Raw genomic sequence first — 22493 nt, 5'->3', positions numbered from 1 at the left:
AGACGCATACAGAGGGCGGCAAAATCATAAGTGGTGCAAGATGAAAAATTGCTTGCATTTGCCAATAAATATCATGAATCTCACCTCGACACTAAATCCCGCTTCAACTGGTCTAGCATGCGGGGTACTTTTGGCATCAAGGTGAGATATTTATTGGCAAATGCTCATATTTTTATCAAGCACCGCTAATGATTTTGGAGCCCTCTATATGCGTCTGATAGCTACATGTATCTGATAGCTACATGTAGGCTACATAAAAAAGAAGACAAGATGGCAGCAATAACAGAATGTGAGAAACGCTCCTGCTCTTAATCATTTTTCATTATTTACACTTTATTTGAAAATACACGCATCATTAGCAGTCCTTCACGTTTATAATTTCGTGGAGCTCTATAAATCGCTCTCCTTATGTTTTTGAGGAGCTCAATTGAGCTCCTCAGAATCACTCTCCTTGAGGAGCTCAAATCAATTCAATACATGTATGATAAATTATAGAGTTTTCTTAACATCGTATATGCAATAGCTGTGTAGCTATTAATTAATCTGTGGTGAAACTAGGTCTGGGTCAATACGTTTTCAAAATATTGTGTTCCTGCTAAAAAAAAGAAATTGCTAAAATTTCACATTCTACATTTTTAAATCCATGAAATGGCCATCTATTTTCCATAATTCCTTGAAATTATTTTGATTTAGTTGAAAACTATCAGAAAAATGAAGAATATTCACATCTTTCCCGATTCTGATTTGAACTTACCTCGGTAAATATTGTAGTCCCACATGTAGACTTCCATGGTGTTCATGGCAACACCATGAGAGTCTACATGTGAAACTACAATAATTACCGAGTTTAAATTCAAATGAGTCGGGAAAGAGATGAATATTCTTCATTTTTCTGATAGTTTTCAACTAAATCAAAATAATTTCAAGGAATTATGGAAAATAGATGGCCATTTCATGGATTTAAAGATGTAAAATGTGAAATTTTAGCAATTTTTTCTTAGCAGGAACACAATATTTTGTAAACGTATTGATCCAGACCTAGTTTCACCAGATTAATTAATAGCTACACAGCTATTGCATATACGATGTTAAGAAAACTCTATATTTTATCATACATGTATTGTATTGACATCTGTGGAAAGACTTTCTTTAATTCTTATGTCCCCTCCACTAATAAAAAACATACTTCTCCAAAACACCCTCCTTTCGTTCATTTTTCTTCTTACTTCCGGTTCAAACCTCTCGCTGCAGAATGAGGCATCTCCAGTCTGTCGCCTTACTCACTGAGCTAGCATAAGCAGGAATTGTTGAAAGCCATATTTACAAATGTGGTATAGGTTTCATAACGGTTATCATTGTTGTTATCTTGCCGATTCTTGGGTTTTAAGGTGCGTACCATTCAGATATGAAAGACTCCAGCAACAAGGAGTAATAAGAAACAAAGTGCGCACTCCCAATTCCTCCTCGGGTGGTTCCTCTAATAGGGACGTTGAGGAGTATCATCAAGAAGAATATTTACGCTACCAACCGATATTACGACTAGTCTACTCTCCAAGAGTATTGTGGTATTTATTTTTCAGACTAAATTAAATAAACCGATGCCATTCATGCCATTGGGAATTACAGTACACACTCAAAATTTTGACAAAATGAAGCCATATTTTGGTATGTATCCAACTTTTCCTTCCTAAATGTCTTAGGCTTGGATATAATATGTTAGATAATTCTTAATAAACCTTCTCCATTTTTTTTTTCAATTTAATTTTAGTGGCAGGTGGCCATATAACTATGTAAGTCTTATTTTGGTTAAAAATATTGCCTGGTATGTATCCAACTTTTCCTTCTTAAATCTCTTAGATATATAAAATGTTTGTTAGATAATTCTTAATAAACCTCCATTTTTTTAGGGGAGGGGACATATTGAAGTCTTGCCCTGTCGGTTATTTATTAATAGGAGAATAACAAATATATAAAAAATCAGAAATTGTTTTTATTTTTTTATTAACAAAATTTATTTTTAACTGAAAGGCGAAACAGCTACTTTTGTACATGCAACTAGGATGAGTGATAATGCCCAAGGAAATTAATTAGATGGTCTAGATCTGATAGATGTACACGTATAGTCCCGTATTGTATTACCGGACACTATCATATTTCCGGACGCGCATATTATTACATGCGTAGGAAATCAATTTCATACCGTAAGATTTCGGCAGTTCAATTTCACAGATCAATTCAAAGAACAAGATTGCAAAACAAGGCGAAAAATACAAATGTTACCTCATTTTTTTCTAAAAATGACAAAAAATGACTGAAATAAGGTATAACATAGTTTTGCATTAACAATTGATCCAAATTGATCTATTTTGACCTGATTTGCCAAATTTCAATCTCGTACGCTCAATCGATCAGATCGTCGATGGCTAGTCAGGCTAGATCTAGTTCTAGCAAGGTACCCGGTACCCCAGCCGTGCGTGAGGTTTACCGTGATAGAGAGCCGTCGACGATCGACAGCGCATCGATAGAACTTGATGACTGAGTGTTACGATATGAATGAGCATTAGAACACTAGGAAGTTTCATAGAACGTGCAATTGAAAAAAAAAATGAAGTTAGCAAACCAAATTTAAGATCTGCTCAGAATCGATATAAGAAAGCAAACAAAAACTTAGAATTTTATACTCAAGAGACAATGAGATGTTGATATATCCTGAAAAAAATCGTACCAATTCTTTCTTACATCATGATCAATATAGGCCTACATGTAGGCCCTATTTATAATCAAGAATATTTTACCCATCCGGAATTACAGTGTAATTTGTCACGCACGAAAATAATTGTTTTACGTGGAGGGGTATGCGGCAAGTGCGGTGCAAAGAAAACCGTTGGAAAATATAAAATAATTTCATTATATTTATAATTTACCTTACCGGTATATTCATAATTTTCAGAATAATATTTGGAATAGCAAGTGATAATTTTTCTTGATTGTATTTCCTCTAGGTCTAGTTGCCATTTTTAAAGTACTGAAATAAAGGTGTCCGGCAATAGGATACACTGCCATACATTATTATACAATTACCATCAGAATCTGGCGTTGATGAGCGGGATTGCAGCGAAGAAGCCGAAGATTGTGTTGCATCCCCATTCATTCCACAGTGTTTTACGGAGGAAGATGGTTTTTCTGGTCCAGAAATTGAAGCGGTTAACTTTTTGCTTGACCGCTGTTCGAATTTGAAACGATTCAGTAACGAAGAAACACGACCTGAAGCCATGATGTACACTCGTTTATATCATCAATTCAGTCCCAATTTGTACTGTATTACGATAGATCTTCTAAAAAAATGTAGGCATATTCGACTACTTGTACTAGCGGCCGGCGTCGAGTCAAAACTTGCTTTCGATTCATCACGACGGCGGCCGGATTGCAAAATAAGGTCAGATTATAGCCTTGCTCTAGATCTAATTCATTTTTTTTTTTTTATTCGTATTTCAGTTTTATGGTTTTACCAATTTTTTCAAATTGTGTTTTTTTTAATCAAGAGCTATAAAAGAATTATTAATTAATAATACAATACAAATTTTGAATAACATGTATATGAATACATCAACATGTTTATGACAAATTATTAATAATTAGTGCCTGATTTAAAGGTCAAATTAAAGGGTTCAAACGCGCGCCTTCTTGCACATTATTGCTAATCATAGAGAAATTCGGTGGATTTTAGAGGACGTCGGGTGATGTCACTTTGTTTTTCTCAATTGAAGAATAATACCCGACCCGCCGCGGAGCACTTTCTTTGCTCTCGTCCCATTTTCCCTCTCATTTTCCTTTCCACTCTTTTTTCTCCCCCTATTTGATTTAGGGTTGTGAAAAGAATAAATTCTAAGTTTTTCGATTCATGGCAAAATACGTCTGCTTTTGCATCCAAGATTGGTATTTTTCTTCTGTTTTTTTTTCTTTGTATTTTTCTTTTTTTAATACCTCGTCGTCACTATGTTATGTTTATGTTGTATTATTTTTTTCTAATGTTCCTTTTTGTTTTTGATGATGATCCTTATATGTCAGGATTTTATATATCAATAAACTTTTGAATTTGAATTTATATGGGCCGGTTCGCGCCGCTCATACCCTCTGCCATATACCCCATAGCCCCCTCACACCACACAGCCCTATCCCTCTGACCGTCCCAGCAAGGAGATGTCCCAGCTAGGAAACATTTTTTTGCAAGTGTCGGCAAATAGGCCAACTAACATGCCAATGTCGGCATCACAAATTATTATTGGCAAGAAATACACCCGGGAAATACCTGGCGTAACTGATCGGCAGGGGGGGGGCATTCTCCCCCCCCCTGGCGGAGCTCACCTGTAAAATAAACAATTAAATAAAAAGCGGGATAAAGGGAGAAATGAAGAGATCGAAAGCGGGAAAGAAAAGGAAAAAAAATGAGGAAATTTAAGGGGAAAGAAAAAAAGTGGAAAAAAGAATATAACTAATATAACTAAATGAAGATAAAACAGAAGGGGGGGGGGGGAGGAAAAAGCATGAGAATCTAATTCATCCTGAAATACCAATGAACGTGGTACCCCGGCTCAATTTTTTTTTTGTTGAGTGGTTTGATTGAAAATAACAATTTTCCAGGTTTAAAATGGAATCTCGTTAGGTTTCGGGGGCCCTGGACTCCCACCCACAAATGGAAGGCTTTGGGGCTTGGCCCAAAAAGTTCTATGAAAAAAAAAAGAAAAGAGAGAAAGTTTTAGGTATATGTTATTTTCTGAATAACATGTCAAATTTTATCACATATGATTGTAATGAAGGTGAAAAACGGATTAATTCTTTCATAATATCATTTTGGAGGGGGCTGTAAATGCAAGTGAAAGCGTGTAGAGCACGCTCCATCGGGTGTGGGGGATTTTCCCCCTCCCTTGCGAAGCTTTCAATGTTTCATCTCATAATTAAAATGAAAAGGAGCCGTCTCCTCTCTCTTAATTGTACCAGCTCCAAATCATTTAATTGACTATTTTGATTTTGAACCTCGTTCTCAAAATATATAATGGCTATATTTGGTTTGGGTTGACTGCCGGCCATTCCATCTGATTACGATTGTCATATTATTGGTTTACTGTGCGGCAGCTATGGACCAGTTTTCATCATTTTACGATGTCAACATCAGGCTCATAGAACAATCTAAAACAAAAAAAGTAATGAACTTACAAAAAAGGCCGAAAATGAGAAAATTAGAATATTAGGCCTATATAATTACCCAGCGCGAAAGCTTAAGCGTTTTAAAAAGGCTCCAATCTGTATTCTTAATTCCGAAGGTTCATCATTTTGAAACAAAGAGAGTGCTATACCTTGATGTTCGTGATCCGAACTGAAACGAAAACGGGTTCATTGATCCGAAAATTATTTTGTGGCGTTATTCCGAAGGTTCATTAATCCGAAAATGATATAAGGTTCGTTGATCCGAAAAATTAAATAATCTTTAGCGGAAGCCGGGAAAACCGGCAAGCGTGGGGGGGGGTAGGGGTAGAAACACATTTGCTGTTCAATGAGGATTGGAAAGCAGTGGCGCGGTGGAATGTATTTTTTTTTTTTGGGGGGGGGGGCAAAGCAAAAAAGGGCACTTATCTGTCAAAATTCGCATTTTGGTGATGTTTTCACCATCATCATCTGCGTGAAATCGCTGTGTGTTTTGCATCAATTAAATCGAGCAAAGCCTTTTTATGTGATTTCTGATTATTATTCAAGAACAAAATGAATGGATTATAAAGTTTGTCATTTTCTTTTCTCCAGCAATGTCTTGTCAATGATTTATTTCTAGTAAGAACGGACAATTTGTTGAGTTAAAGGAAAAGTCCACCCCAACAAAAATGATTTAAATAAAAAGAGAAAATCCAACAAGCACAACACTGAAAATTCCATCAAAATCGGAAGTAAAATAAGTAAGTTAAGACATTTTAAAATTTCGCTTAATTTCACTAAACAGTTATATGCACATCCTGGTAGGTATGCAAATGAGGAGACGGATGACGTCTTCCACTCACTATTTCTTTTGTTTTATTATACGAAATATTCTAATTTTCCCTTCATTGACAAGTGAAACAGTGAATAATTCCTCCCTGACCATGTGGAATAAATTATGGTTCATTCATGATGGTCCCTATGGTAAAATCTGTAAAAAATGAAATATTTTATAATTGAAACAAAAGAAAAAACAAAAGAAATAGTGAGTGATGGACATCATCAGTGGCGTACCGTGGGTCACGGCATGGGGGGGGGGGGCACCAGCCCCCATTTGAGTCACCAAGTGAGTTCGCGAAGCGCGCTCAGTTGCTAATTGTGCTGACCTAATAGAGATATTTTAAGGACAGTGTCTTTAAAGGGATATGTATGTCACTGATCACATAATGCGAGCGCGAAGCGCGACCTGAATTTTTTTTTATATTCAGACCTAAAAGAGGAAATTATTAGCAAATTTTTGTAATCATGATATGTACCTGTTTCGCTAAACAAACAATGCGAGCGCGAAGCGCGAGCTGAAATTTTTGTATATATTGATCCCAATCAGACATTTTTAAGGACTATATTTTAGGAATCTATTAAGAGTATACAAATATCTCACCAGAGTATTCTAATGCGAGTGCCAAGCGCTTGCTGATTTTGTTAGAATTATATGCATCCAAACACAAAAAGCAATTGTCATTGTAATCATGATTGAAATGCGCATCTCACTAATCAAATATTGCGAGCGCGAAGCGCGAGCTAAAAATTTAGGAAATTCAGACGTGAAGAGGGACATTTTAAGGCTTTTTTGTAGGAATTCACGACGACCCTACGTATTTCATTAACCAAATGAAGCGAGCGTGAGGCGCGAGCTGAAATTTTTGTATATATTGACCCCAAACATGGATATTTTAAGGACTATTTTTAAAAGAATCCATTAAGAGTACAAATATCTCACCATAGTTATCTAGTGCGAGTGCCAAGCGCATGCTGATTTTGTTAGAATTACACCTAAAGACATACTCTTTGTAGTCATTGTAGTCATGATTATCATACGCATCTCACTAGTCAAATATTGCGAGCGCGAGCTGAAAAAATTGGAAATTCACACCTGAAGAGGGGCATTCTACTAAGGCTTGTTTTTAGGAATTCACGTAGACCACTGACCAAATGATGCGAGCGCAAGCTGAAATCTTTGATATTCAGATTAAAAAAATTTGACATTTTAAGGACTGATTTTAGGAAATCATGAAGAGCAGATATATTATCTCACTAATCCACTCTAAGCACGGACGGGGAATGTTTTGTATTAAGACCTTAAAATGATATGTCACTACATAAAACAATAATAATTCGAAGTGCGAGGAGTTATATTTGCTGTATATCGACTTGAGAACGGGAGGTTTTTTTATACAACAGGATTATATATCTCGTTAAACAGACAATGCGAGTATCAGGAACAATGAAGACATAGGCCCTGAGCAAAATATGTTATATATACTTTTTTATTTTTATTTAATATAACATAACATAATTATAATATAATATAACATAATTAACAATAATTTCTTCCTTCCCACTATGTTTCTTTCACATTCTCCGTCTTTTTCTCTTTTCCCCGTTTTTTTTTTGGCCAGCCGATGGGGGGGGGGTGCACGTGCCCCCATGCCTCCCTGTAGTTACGCCACTGGACATCGTCGACTAACTCATTAGCATGTCACTCAGTTGTGCATATCACTGTTTTGTGAAAAATAAGCGAAACTTTACAATGCCATACCTTTCTTATTTTACATCCGATTTTGATGAAATTTTCAGTGTTTTTTTTTATTTTTCTCTATTTATTCAAATCAACATTTTGCTGGGATGGACTTGACCTTTAAATATTCAGATAATGTTTAATAACATTTTAGTCACAATGAAAGAGTATTCACGACTTAAAGGGATGGTCCGGACTGAAACTATTTATATCTAAATAGAGTAAAATTCACAAAGCAAAATGCTGAAATTTAATCAAACTTATCGGAAAATAAATAACGAAGTTATTGAATTTTAAAGTTTATCAATATTTTCATTAAACAGTCATAATTATGTACATCAAAATGAATATTTATTAGGTGGGCTGATGATGTCACATCCCCACTTTAATTTTTCTTATTTTATTACACGAAATAATAAATGCTTCATTTTTTCATACATGTGTAAATGCTGTGTCTCCATTTTGATGAAATATGTTGCGGCAATAAATAATTAGCGCACTTAATCAGTTGTCAATCCAATTGTTTTAGTTCTTGGTTATTTTTTTAATAAGCTAATTTCATATGAAGAGCTCACTTGCAAAAGGGGATAGGTCCATTTTTCATCCAATTTGATCTTTTTATCTTAATGAATAGATTTTTAGTAGCTCTATATAAGATGATACCAAAGAAAGTTTAAATTCCCATTAAAATGATCTAAAATGGCAAAGAAAAATAACTTTTTTTTTCAAAAGGGGATAGGTCTATTTCAGTTTAGTTGCAAAAGGGATTAGGTCCACACAGATTTTTTTTGGAAATGAATTTTTTTCAAAAATATGAAGGCAGGTAGATTTCTTTTATACCCAATTTTATGTTCTCATGGTAGAATATCATGAAAATTAAGTTTCGCATAAGAATATTGCAATATAGGAGAATAAAAGAAATTATTTTCATGGAGTGGACCTAACCCCCTTTGCAAACAAATTCTTCCGAAGAGCTCATTTCGTCAAAAGGGTTTAGGTCCATTGTTCATTAATTTTATTGTTTTCTGTCTCAAACCTCTAAATTTTATAGTCGCTCTAAAGAAAACAAAGAAAATTTGAAATTCACATGAAAACGTGAATATAAGTGGCAAAGAAAAATCATTTTTTTAATAAAAATAGATTGGATTCATTTAAGTTTACTTGCATAATGGGTTAGGTCCACAATGACAATTTTTAAAACAATACATAGAAAAAAAATGAAGACGGGTAGATATCTTTTATACCAAATTTTATGTTCACATGATAGGGTATATCATGACAATTTAGTTTCTCATAAGAATATTGCAGTAAGTGAGAATAAAAAAAGTTTTTTCTCGGAATGGTCCAAAGTGGACCTAACCCCTTTTGCAACTGAACTCTTCATATATAAATACAAAAGAACAAGTTGGGATATGACATCATCAGCCCACCTAATGAATATTCATAAAGACATGCCTGGAACAGTTTATCCGGAAACTGATTGCAGTGTAAAAAGTCTTGCAAAAAAGTAATTAGAAAAATCTTTCTATTTGAAAGTAAAAATAAAGAAAATGTGTGCATGAAAACCAGAAAGAACACGGTCATATTAGTATTTGGCGGCCTTTTAAAAAATATGCTAATTAATATGCAAATGAACCTTTAATCAAACTGTAAGCTTTATCATGCCCCATATTTATCCGGCCTTATAACTTCAAATTAAACAAATAAGGTATTTTAGACTCTAATGTTTTGGCGGCCATGTTAGATTTATCCAAAATTATAATACTTTCCCCTTATTCAGATTGGGGGACCTTTATAATGATCTTCTGTGGAATACAGAGAAATGTTCTTTAGTTCTTCAAATAAAAGTTGGAATTCCTTCAGTAAAATGGGGGCTCCAAAATAATAATAGAGTATTTAACGTCTCGTCTATCTGTTCGGACATGCCCAAGAAGTAAAACAAATTAGAAGCAGCTTTTCGATGTACCAGAAATGCCCTTTCTCTCATGGGGAATCCAAAATTGCAGTACATTCCAAAATACGATCAAGTGGTTTTGGGCGTCATGTCGACATGCTGACATGAAATGAAAGAAAATAGAACGTTAAAAAAATAAAGAAAGACAGAAAAGAGGATTAACAGTAAAAAAAAAAATCCAAGAGTACCCATCATTAGGGAACGCCATTTAGCAAAGTAGACCTGCATGTGAATATTTTCATTATTTCCCAAAAGATAGCTAGACATGCACCTTTTTATTCAATGGTCATCTCTTTACATACATTAATTGGACATTTCCAATTTATCTATAATCATATATTTATATACATTTCAAATTTAACGACATATTGAAATACTTTTATGAAGCTGATTTTCAATCTTTACTGTGTTATAAGCAACATGGCAATTATTAATTGATTGATTTTATTTGGCAAGTCATCATAACATATTAAACAGTAGCATTAAAAAACCCCCAGACTTGCAGAGGATGACCCACGAAAGCTCGAAAGCTTAATTCCAGTGAGGTCTTCGACATAAAGAATTAAGATAATAAAATTGTAAAATTATACTTTTTACTTATTGAAAAAAATGAAGAAAAAATCAGAATCTGCTATTACCAATAAATAAGATATAGATAGAATATAACGACGAAGAAGAAATACAGAAGGAGAAGAAGGAGGAGGAATAGAAGAAGAAAGGTGGGGTGGAGGAAAAGGAGAATTACGGAAGAAAAAGGATGAGGAAGAAAAGGAATAAGGAGAAGAACAACAGCAAAAACAGCGACAACAATAACAATACGAAAAGGAGAATAGAAGAAAGAGAGAAAAGAAATAGAAAGAATAGAAGAAAGGACATATCGAAACTTCAATCAAACTATGTAAATTGAATAATGATACCTGGTATAGAAAAGAACGCGTTCAATATTCAGACTAAATCAACCGTATGACATATCATTTGCATCTTCTCTTTGACTCTTGAAAGATATTCTTTCAATTTCCTCTCAAAATGCAAAAAGTTTCCTCTTCCCTTTATATCATTGGGAAGAGAATTCCAATGTTTTATAGCATTGCAATAAAATGAGTTACCAATACTACCTACCCTTTCTGGTAAGCAAAACTTGAAATGGCCGTTTTTGTATTATAGTTACGTAATTCGGGAACTAGATTAAAGTTTGATCCAATACAAATAATTCGATCTATTGTGATAGATTTTATGCACGTGGTGCACAATAAGCTGTTTTGAACATTCGTTGACTTCAAGAAAACCTGTTTCAGATAGTTCGGTGTAGTCAACATGGGTTCTGTGACCAGCCAGAACACTTAATGAATCTTAACGTTTTATTCTGTATAATTTTTAACTTCTTTTTATCGAGTTCGCTTATGCCACTAAACCAAGCAGGGTTAACAAAGTTACATAAACTCTGAATAAGAGCACAACAGAGAATACGCCTTGCTTTCTGATCCATACAAGTTTGATACCTGTACAGAAATTTCAAACGGGCATTCGCCTTTTACGCTTCACTCTGATAAAGATGAAAATGAAAGGGAGCTGGTAAGCTCAATGCCTAAACACTTTACAGATTATTTCCTATGAATTATTTTATTATTGTATGTCACTTCAAATTCAAATGACGTTTTATAACTACTATTATACAAAACAGAATGCTCTCGGTTTTGTAACGATAATCTATTATCAGTCATCCAATCGACACATGTAGACAGCTGTTCACTAAGTTTTTCTTCAACAAATTTTGGGTTAGAATTTGAACAAAGTAGTACGCTATCATCTGCATACAATAATAATTGACAGTCAGCTTTTATACAAATAGACATGTCATTGATATAAGTTGAAAATAGAATTGGGCCTAAAATACTTCCCTGTCGAACTCCACACGTTATAGGCATCATTTGGGAAAGAATATCGCCACTACTTGATGTCGATTCGACAAGTGGATTTGAACCATACTACAGTTTCCTGGTTAAAACCCATTATTTGTCATTTTTTTTCAATAAGATGCCATGATTAACTGTATCAAATGCTTTTTGAAGATCTAAACCAGCCACATGATGTATTCACAATTAAACAATATATATCAGTGAGGTTTGCATACAGGAATTTAATTTTTATCCGGTTTGTATTGGATCTCTATATATCTACATTTCCGATCCATGTGATGATAACGGGGAGCACCGACAAAGGATCTTGAGACGAAATCGTTTTTATAACCTATCACCTTTTATTTCATAATATCGTTCAAGTTACATAATCATAATGACGAAATATAACATAGGACACTATAAACGTAATATAAGCAACTACACAACAAATACTATAATCAGAACACTACAAATAATTCTACTGCAAAATAATGTTATCCCATATGCTATCAATCAATTCATGTTTTTAACATTCTAGATAAGTACTTATACCAAGCGCAGCGATTCAAGCTCAACATGATATCTTTCAACAGTGGAATATTAATGTGCTTTTTGCATTTATTGGAATTATGCGAAAAAATCGAATTCATTTTTCCGTTCCTGCATAACATAACAATATACACAGTATGACCATCAGAAAAGTAAAAGAAAATAAATTTTACATGAAAAGACGTATTATAATTTACCATCAATGGTAAAGAAACACATGCAGCGGTATGAAACTATATGCGTGAGAAGTTGTCACACTTTCAAAAATATAAAACAAATAAGATAATACCTAGAAAATCACAAATGACAGTATAGAAAAAAACCCAAAATAATTGTGTTCCACAGATAAAATTACAAATATGTAGAAAATACATGCATGTGAGGCGGTTACTTGAAATCATATCAATACGTTTAGATTTAAATATACAGTACAACAACTATTCCGGGTATAGGAGGGAATTATATATTTATTACTGCTTTCACACCGAGGTACGATCGCTGAGTATAGTCGTAGCGACCGTACCGAGCGACCAACTCGCTTGTGACGTCACACTGGATGAATATGGCATTTCGATCGGTTACTGATTACGTTGAAATGCTTCCAAATCATGAACAAAGTAGTACGCTATTATCTGCATACAATAATAATTGACAGTCAGCTTTTATACAAATGGACATGTCATTGATATAAGTTGAAAATAGAATTGGGCCTAAAATACTTCCCTGTGGAACTCCACACGTTATAGGCATCATTTGGGAACGAATATCGCCACTACTTGATGTCGAATCGACTAGTGGATTTGAACATGCTACAGTAGCCTGGTTAAAACCCATTATTTGTCATTTTTTCAATAAGATGCCATGATTAACTGCATCAAATGCTTTTTGAAGATCTAAACCAGCCACATGATGTATTCACAATTAAACAATTTATATTAGTGAGGTTTGCATACAGGAATTTAATTTTTATCCGGTTTGTATTGGATCTCTATATATCTACATTTCCTATCCATGTAATGATAACTGGGAGCACCGAAAAAGGATCTTGAGACGAAATAATTTTTATAACCTATCACCTTTTATTTCATAATATCGTTCAACTTACATAATCATAATGACGAAATATAACATAGGACACTATGAACGTAATATAAGCAACTACACAACAAATACTATAATCAGAACACTACAAAATAATTCTACTGCAAAATAATGTTATCCCATATGCTATGAATTGATACATGTTTTAACATTCTATAGATAAGTACTAATACTAAGCGCAGCGATTCAAGCTCAACGTTATTTTTTAAACAATGTAATTTATGTATTAATGCGCTTTATACATTTATTGGAAAATATGCAAAATCTAATTCATTTTTCCGTTCCTGCATAACATAACAATATACACAGTATGACCATCAGAAAAATAAATGCAAACAATTTTACATGAAAAGACGTTTTATAATTTACCATCAATGGTATAAGAAACAAACATGCAGCGGTATGACACTTATGCTTAAGAATATGTCACACTTTCAAAAATATAAAACAAATAAGGAAATGCCTAGAAAATCACACGTGCTAATGACAATATAGAAAAAACAAACAACCAAATCATTGTGTTCCACAGTTATAATTACAAATATGTTGAAAATACATGTTTGTGAGGCGATTACTTGAAATCATATCAATACGTTTAGCTTAAAACATAGTTACAGTACAACTATTACGCATCCAAAGGTCGCAGCGACCGTACCCAGCGACCAACACGCTTGTGACGTCACAATGGATGAATATGGCATTTCGATCGGTCCGATATATTTGTGAGCCAACAACGTGCAAGGTAATGCAATTGCACATTAGATGCTTATCTTGTGTGACAGCCGGGTTCATTATTTAGGTCCCCTATGCACAAGAATGCGTGTACTGTTTGTTTTATACAACCCCCTCACCCATGTTAGTGAGTTGCCCCGAATTCTATGTTTGATCTATATTCTAGATAATTCTAGAAAAGTCCAGACCTTGCACTGTAGTACAATTCGCTGAATATCATGTGATTCGATTTGGACCACTTACATTACGAACAGAACATTCTTGGGAGTTGTATAAAACCAACATTGGAACTACTAATTGCTGACTGGCGGAAGGATTGGGGCCATCCGGCTTACTGTTTCATGCGATAAATTTGATCCCGTGAGGAGATGTTTTCATAAATGACGATTTATTTCTTAAAATGAGCTGGCTAAGGTGCCATAGTCTGGTCAGGTATGGAATGGCTTATCCTATATCCACTGGTAGTAAACATTATTTAACCCTCGAATTGCAACTTTATTTTTTATTAATTTTTTTAATAGTGCCATTTTAACATACGAGTCTATAGGAAATGATCTACACACGTGATGCCTGGTGCAGATCTATTTTTTAAAATATCAGTTCTATTATCTGTTATCTATCAGTTCTATTGAGTCTATATACTGCCCTCTCTCGCTGCATTGTGTGTTCGAAAGCTTCCCAGTATTAGGGTAATGGCCAGGTCGGTCTCTTATACCTCGGTCACATTTGCTCTACGTCGGCAGTACAGCGAGTCGAAAATAGCCGTTTTATTTATTCATTTTTATTCTCTTGACCGTTGGATGAGTGAGTGCGAGAGCAATTGTAGCAGTAACACCACTGTAAAACGTTTGAATTACTAAAATGAAACAGTACATTTGGTTCATAATAGTTGTCATAAATCTCAGCTCATATATCTCGTCGGATAGCCTACATCATCTTCAATGTCAGATCCTGGATGCTGCTATGTCTACAGTTAGCTATGGGAGAATGAAAATGGAAAGATCAAAGAATATTCAGCAATTAGATATTCGTTTTATTTTAGACACAATACAATGTCAATCAGATTCAAATTAATTGATGGTCATTACTTTATAAAATTACATTATCAGTGACTGTAATGAGATAATATGACAGTAATTGAAAAAAAAGCAGCATACGAAAATTAGAAGAAAGGGTCCCATACACAAAAATGTGTGTAAAGTATCTATTCCCCTTGAATGTTTAAACAAGAAATTTTGTATTTAACATCATTATATGCGTACACTGTATCGGAAAGAAAAGGAAAGAGAAATCATGGGCGGATAGAATGGAAAATAATCGGATTGACGTAAACTACTTCGAATTACACACCCGGGCTCCGTTGCATAAAATTAACTAGTATAGTAACTCTGTCATCCAACGGTAACTCTCATGGAATCCTTGATTCTGATTGGCTGTTGAGCTTTGTTACCATGGTAGTAAAATCTACATGTTAAAAGTTACCACAATAGCAATTGTTATGAACCGGGTCCGGATGCAGGCTCAGTCACACAAAGAGAAGACGAAACAAAACAAGATACACTGCAGAACATGATACGGGGGCTTTCCACACGTGAATCTTGATTCGTAATTTTAATGATGATTGCTATCGTAATCGTGACTGTGATTAGCGTCCGTGATTCTAATCATGTTCTGGTTTGGTTTTACACGTGCTACATATTCGTCATTAGTCTTATTTTTTTCACTGAAATCATCATACAAATTACGATTTTTGTACCGTGTGAAAGGGTGGCCAGTCCAGTAGAATTTATTTTAAAAAGTAGGATATAAATGCACTTTTTTTGCTGGGAATGAAAGTTGGGGGACACCGATTCAAAATCAGAATGCCATTTTCCCCCTTGAGCAACTTTGTTAATCAACGTTTTCAGCCACCCAACTTTAGTTACACAGGGTCAAATTCAAGGTCATAAAAGGTCATTTGTTTTTTATTTTATGTATACACCAAAAGGCGACTGTCATTGTTATATCTGTGTTTACATCGGTATTGATTTTTAGTAAACAAAAAGTATTCACATTAATTTCGACTTTAAAAGTATACATAGCAACACTCTTAGCATAAGAAAAGAACTGTTTGATCAAATCACATTCACTAAAAGCGTGTATCAAGTCTTCTTTTACGTGACAGTGCGGACAATATTTATCGTCAGCTAGACCACATTTAAAAAGATTACTTCTAACGGGTAATAGATTGTATAAAAGTTTAAAATTTAATTCTCGTAAACGAAGCTCACCTATACATGTCAAGTTTCTTTTAAACACAGAAACCAGTAAATATCAGTCTGCAGTATATTTTCCCAAAAGATACAACATATATTCGTATAATTCGGTGTTAAACAAGTCAGATTATAAAAACGTTTACTACTTATGTCACTCACTGCAACGAGCCTTTCTTGATTAAAGTCTTGTTACATTGCCTGACATCATTTGGCCTACCATACTGCACTTTGGGTGATCTTGTGATGTATTTAATCTCCTGTAACTTTTATAATTGCATTTTACTTGCCACAAGCTTAAATTAGTTACTAAACACGTTATGTGTATTCTATAAAGTGTCACTTTCTGTCATAATTACTTATAGGCCATATAAACGTAAAAATGGGCGTGGTTCGTGACGTCAGAAATAGAAATTGCCAAAAGGTGAGGAGGTAGAACTCGTCACATCTTAAATATACACATCCTCAACCAAGCGTGACATATTCCACATTGTATGTTGCATTAATCAAATTTGTGGCCCAGTTTGACATTTTTTATAACCTTAAAATGGCCTTTAATTTTCCTTGAAAACTAAATGCCTAGTGATTCATCTGGATTTTATTTTGAATTTCGTTTAATTCGATATCAAACATGATAACTTTATTCTTCTAAATAATTAAGAAGAATGTAAGAAAGCTGGTGTGGTTTATGGCGTCACAAAATAGAATTCCACAAGATGACAAAGTAGCAACGGCCGGATTCTTGATATACACCCTCAACTTAACCTTAACCAACATATTCACATAATATCCAACTTGTTTGTATTTAAAACGTGATATCTTCCACATTATATGTATTTCTTACATTTGCAGGGCAATTTGAACTTTTTATGACCTAAAATTACCTATGCATGAATGACCTATGCGTGATTCAATTGTCCAATGATCCATAAATTTACATTTGATTTATCATAAGCTTTAATTTGATACCAAACATGACATGTTTATTCCTTAAAATATGAAATTCATTTTTAAGAAGCATGTGCCAAAGTGGGCGTGGTCTATGACGTCAAAAAAACAAATGCCAAAGGGTGCCCAGGCGGCACTCGTCGGATTCTTGAAGTAGACAACCCAAACTACAAGTTCCAGCAAAAGAATCCCAGTCATACCCAACTTGACGGTCATGCAGTAATGTTTATAATATCTACACGACTATATATATTTATATATATTTAAAGAAAAGGTGGACAAGGGAACGTTGAAGAAAGATAGAGAAACAGACGGAAGTGGAAGGGAAGGGTGGGGACTAGGAAATGGAAACATTACGGATCGACGACTGAGCAAGACTTGAATCTGCGTGGACAGTACAGTGCACTCATCTAGTACATAAATCCAATTTCAACAAAGTTTCACAGAGCTTCTAGCATTAAAATTCACATGAATAATGTTGTATAGATTATATACGTACAGGTACAACTACTGATAAAAAATAGATTCCAGGCTTTGTCTTGTAATCTAATAAGGCAATTTTTTCTAATTGAGGTTCTTTCTAAACCATTTGTTGTAATAATCATCGATGTTATTGATATTTCCATTTCCATTTATTGGTTCTGCAACACTTTTTTTAAACACATTATTAAAGAAAATACAATAATATTATACGTATACCTGACAAGCAAAACATTAAACAAAAATTGTATTTTCTATTAATACATATCGATTTTAGAAGGTTATAGGGGTTGCTACTATACTCTAATCTTGACTACGTGGGAACCCCAAAGCCCTGCGTGGCAACCCATTATATTGATATAATATAAACGATATCTTGAGCGAGTTCCTGAATTTTAAGCTGTTTTAAAATTGAATCTATTTTCTGTATCATCCAGGCTACTCTACACTCACAATCAATAGCTCTCTATATCAATTATTTTAGAACATATTTTTCCCTACTGAATGTTGATTATGATATTAGAATGACGAGCACAAAACAGGGATTGGATTAATATCACATGATCTAAGATCGAATACAGTAGAATACCATGTGTGCTTTCATTGCTAATTGTGAAAATGATAAAGAACTTTATTAAACTTGTGCACATAAGAATAGGATATGACAGCCTTTGAAATGAATAAATACGCAGTAAAGCCCGACTGGGGAGGGAATTTGAATATATTGGAAAAAAAGGAATGTTCTCATAAATGACATCTAATTACTTACAAATCTGGTTCGCCATGTACTATCTCCACCTGTATCTTATGTTCACCATTGGAGTCAATACAAGAAGAATCTAAGCTCTCATCGGTCCTACATCTTATGAATCTAATATGAACAGAACACACATTCGTCGTACACTGCAAAAACTCCGGTGTTGATTTAACACCAGCCCGGAATTTACATATGTCCACACCAGGGAAGTATTGGAACAACACCAGTTTGGAATCGAACCGATGCTGTTTTAATACTAATTGGTGTTGTATAAACACCTATCTGGTGTTAGACCAAAACGAAACTGGTGTTGTTTAACACTTCTCTGGTGTGGACATATATAGATTCCGGGCTGGTGTTAAATCAACATCGGAGTTTTTTGCAGTGTAAAAACCTGCTTTGCATGATATGGGGAAGGGTGATATTTGTTGGATGGGCTCAAGGGAAAGCGAAGTTAAACAACGGTAAAGGTGGAGACAAAATAATTTAGTTTACGCATGTACGATAGACCCACAACATTTGAATGTCTCTTTCTTGTAGGTTCACGTTATAAGAGGTTAAATTGTAAAGTTTAGAAGAGCATTGCCCAACCCATGGACCATCGGAAAAGAGTGACCCCAGGGGAAATGCAAGACAATATTCCGCTAATTCATGTTTGAACATGATTGGTAAGGGCTACACGATATTAAATTATCCACAGGAGGATCCAGGTAGGGGCCCGAGGGGTTCGCCCCCCCCCCTATTGGCGGAGCAAAAACTAAAGAAGACAAAAAAGAAAAGAAAAAACAAAGGAAAAAGGAAGGAAAATAGAGGAGAAAAAAAGAGGAATAAGACGAGTGAATAAAATGAGGGGAATTTTTTGAAAATAAAAAGAATCTTTCATGTCTCTATTTAAAATTTTCGCATTGCCTGTTAGGTGATTTTCATATCTTGTTCAATATAGAGTTTATATATCAAGTTTGGAAGTCGATATACATGTACAAAACATATTTCATCTCGGAAATCGAACTTTCATTATTTTGTGTGATTTGCAAATTGATTTTTAAAAAGTGCATTGTAAAAATATCAGTTTATAGTCTGGACATTAAAATTTTCTGCTCGCGCTGCGCGCTCGCCGAATTTTGATTTTTCCAGGTACCTTTTATTTTCGTGTATTCCAAAATTTTTTTCAAAATATCCCTTTTCAGGTCTGATTGTAAAAACGTATCAGCTAGCGCTGCAAGCTCGCATTTTGATTGGCGGGATATGTATGTCTCGTTATTGATTATACAACAAAGTACTTAAAATCCCCTTTGCAAGCCAGTGTATAATTTTTTTGGCTCGCTTTAATGGTTTAGATATATTAACTGATACATCCTATTTATAGTTACAAAAGTGCTTGAAATGTTCAGTTTCAGGACATAATATTATCAGATTTCGCGCCCTCATTAGGCATTAATGAATAAGATAATAATTCAATAATTGATGTCCCTTTGTTTCATCTCGTGCTTAAAATGACATGTCCTAAGGATGTCCCGGTCCGGTCCTATGTCAAAACTCTTTTTTTTCAGATCGGAATATAAAATAGTTTAAGCTCGCGCTTCGCACTCGTTTTGATTTCATGATAAAAGATTTAGATTTATTCTTGCTCGAGCTTGCTCGCATTATTAATGTACGAAGATCCCCTACTCATTCTTTTAATGATTTACAAAACGTTAATAGAATGTCCCGTTTTTAGTCTAAATCTCGTTTTTTCCTCCGCTCGCATCAAATTATCAATCGTTTAGTTATATTGCTATCCTGTTCACTATTACAAAAAAAATCCATTCTTTACGTAGAAATGTCAAAAATTTTCAGCTCACGCTTCACGCTCGCTTTATTAATTTTGATTGTTGAAATATGCAACGTCTTCATGGCTAAGTGCAAGCAGTCATTAATAGGTACCTTTTTGATCAGCTCTAAACGTACATAAAAAAATTCTGCTCGCGGTTTGCGCTCGCATTTTAATGTAAGGAAGATTCCCATTTTCTCATCCTTTTAATGATTTACAAAACATGAAGGTCTACATGTAAATCTCGAAATTTTCCGCTCGCATCAATTGTTTAGTCTCTTACTAATTCTGTTACAAGAAGTTCCTAGAATTTCCATTCCTTAGGTAAAAATGTCAAAAATTTCAGCTCGCGCTTCACGCTCGCATTATTTGATTTTTGAAATATGTAACGTCTTCATGGCTAACTGCATGCATTCTTTAACAGGTACCTTTTCCATCAGTTCATCTGTGCTCGTGCTTCGCGTTCGTAGTAATTATTTAGTTGCATACGCATCTTTTTCAGGATAACAAACATTGCCCAGAATGTTCAAATTTTATGAAAAAATGCGTAAGATTTCCAAAAAAATATAGCTCGCGCTTCGCTCTCGCATTATATTTTTATTTATGTTGATTTATGAGTATAAAGCTAAGAAGTGACTATTAGGACTACACCTTCAAAGAAACCAAAAATCCTCATCGAGCGGCCGATCGGGGAAAATATGGCTGAAAAAATATTTCTGCCCCCCCCCCCAATTCGCGAAGGCTGGATTCGCCCCTGAGATAACATAATTATGCCAATACATAAGGTAGGAAATTGTAGACAGACGTTTCAAAGGGGATTAAATTAATTATAAACTATAATCTAAAAAAAATTAAGCAAATTCACATTGAATGCTGTATTTACTCTTTTTCAAACCCTATATTATTTTACCCCGAAAAGTAAAGAACCTAAAACAAAATTAGAAATTAAAAAAATCCCATCATCGAAATAAGGAGCAAAATTAGAAACGTTATGAACTCTCAATGTTTCGCTTGCTTTAAAAGAAGACATCAAATGTATTATGGAAATGAGGGAAAAGATGGCGGTACCCAATTAGGGTATTCCCTTTTCCCAATTACGATAATACATGACACATTTCTTCCTACAGTGCATATAGTCTACATGCATCTAAACACGGCTTGACCCAACATGATACTTATCATATTATTAGATCAAGTGTTTCCTTATTCAATCCATAATAATTGAAATATTTTACATTTCGTACAATAAATCAAGGGTTAGCGTTCCCTTTTCGTTTTTATTCATAATTCATAAATATGACTTATGTATAATACATGTATGTGTATAAAGCGTATCCTAAAGCAAAAACAAACAAAAAAATAAATTTCATTTTATTTCAATTCTTATATTTTCACTATTCAATAAAACATAATAATTTCTCCCTTTATCTTTTTACGAGGGTAAATATCACCCCCCCCCTCCCCTCTATGATGGTCATTTGTTTTTTTTATAATTTTATTTATAGCATTGGCCAGGGAGCTCCAAAAGAGGTTAATATTATACATTGTAATTCTAACAAAATACCTATTCTCCACAATAAAAAACACACCTTGACAAAGTGAAAAGGATGTACTCTCGCCATGAACCAACAGAGTATTAACAAATACTAAATGTATCATACCTTAGGATCTTCAGATGTTTGAGGTCCTCCGATGATCTGAAACCTTGAATGATGTCTCTAATCTCACTGTTACCGATGTTGAGATTTGTGAATGTGACCTTGACAAGCTGAGGTGAGACCTTGTGAAGAGCACTGGGGAGTAAAGTTGGATCACCGTGGAGAGAAGCCGGTTCCCAAGCATATGTTTGAATGGTGAGCTCTGTCACTGCTGGTAGATGGATCCTCTGGATGACGTCACATCTGGTCGTGCGCCGTACCTGTATGGTGATCCTCCTCACATTGTCAAACATCGAACCACAATCCTGCCATTTCTTAAGTGTATAATCAGTAACGGTCAGATCAGTCACATTTGAGCTCGAGTTGCAGTTATCCTACAATAGATAAACAGATAATGAAATGAACATAATCGATGACAAGTCATCATACTAGTGGAAACATGATATTAATTTAAAGAAAGTAAAAGTATTCATTTCTTGTCCATAAATGGAAATTCTTCTTGTTTGTATGCCGTACAAATACATATTAAGGACAACAGATTATATAAATTTATAAAGATGTAACATGAACAATGTTATCTACAAAATGGAGG

General features: G+C 34.4%; 2 protein-coding genes across 3 annotated transcripts in view; both read right to left on the bottom strand.

Annotated features, from left to right (window-relative positions):
* LOC121414383 (SWI/SNF-related matrix-associated actin-dependent regulator of chromatin subfamily A containing DEAD/H box 1A-like) overlaps positions 1-3395 on the bottom strand; it is a 33547-nt gene extending 30152 nt beyond the window's left edge. For both annotated transcript variants that reach the window (XM_041607539.1, XM_041607540.1), the window contains exon 1: positions 3082-3395. In XM_041607539.1, coding sequence (XP_041463473.1) covers positions 3082-3274 — 193 coding nt within the window. In that variant the 5' untranslated portion in view covers positions 3275-3395. The remainder of the gene's footprint in view (positions 1-3081) is intronic.
* A 15046-nt stretch (positions 3396-18441) lies between these two features.
* On the bottom strand, positions 18442-22252 carry LOC121413099. The gene is made up of 2 exons (XM_041605864.1): positions 21905-22252; positions 18442-18547 (listed from the first exon to the last, which is right to left on the bottom strand). The coding sequence occupies exons 1-2, from the start codon at positions 22192-22194 to the stop codon at positions 18442-18444; spliced, it is 396 nt and encodes a 131-aa protein (XP_041461798.1). The 5' UTR covers positions 22195-22252.
* Positions 22253-22493: the final 241 nt, after the last annotated feature.

This window comes from Lytechinus variegatus, chromosome 4 (genome assembly GCF_018143015.1).
Source record: "Lytechinus variegatus isolate NC3 chromosome 4, Lvar_3.0, whole genome shotgun sequence".
Classification (NCBI taxonomy): domain Eukaryota; kingdom Metazoa; phylum Echinodermata; class Echinoidea; order Temnopleuroida; family Toxopneustidae; genus Lytechinus; species Lytechinus variegatus.
Note: the sequence above shows the minus strand (reverse complement) of the source record. Positions and strands in the feature narration are given on the sequence as shown.

Excerpts from the sequence above, each read along its gene's own strand:
- LOC121413099 (XM_041605864.1), bottom strand. The coding sequence starts at position 22,194 with ATGTTTGACAATGTGAGGAGGATCACCATACAGGTACGGCGCACGACC. Across the intron at positions 18,548-21,904 it reads AAACATCTGAAGATCCTAAG|ATTCATAAGATGTAGGACCG; the intron begins GTATGATACATT and ends TGTTCATATTAG.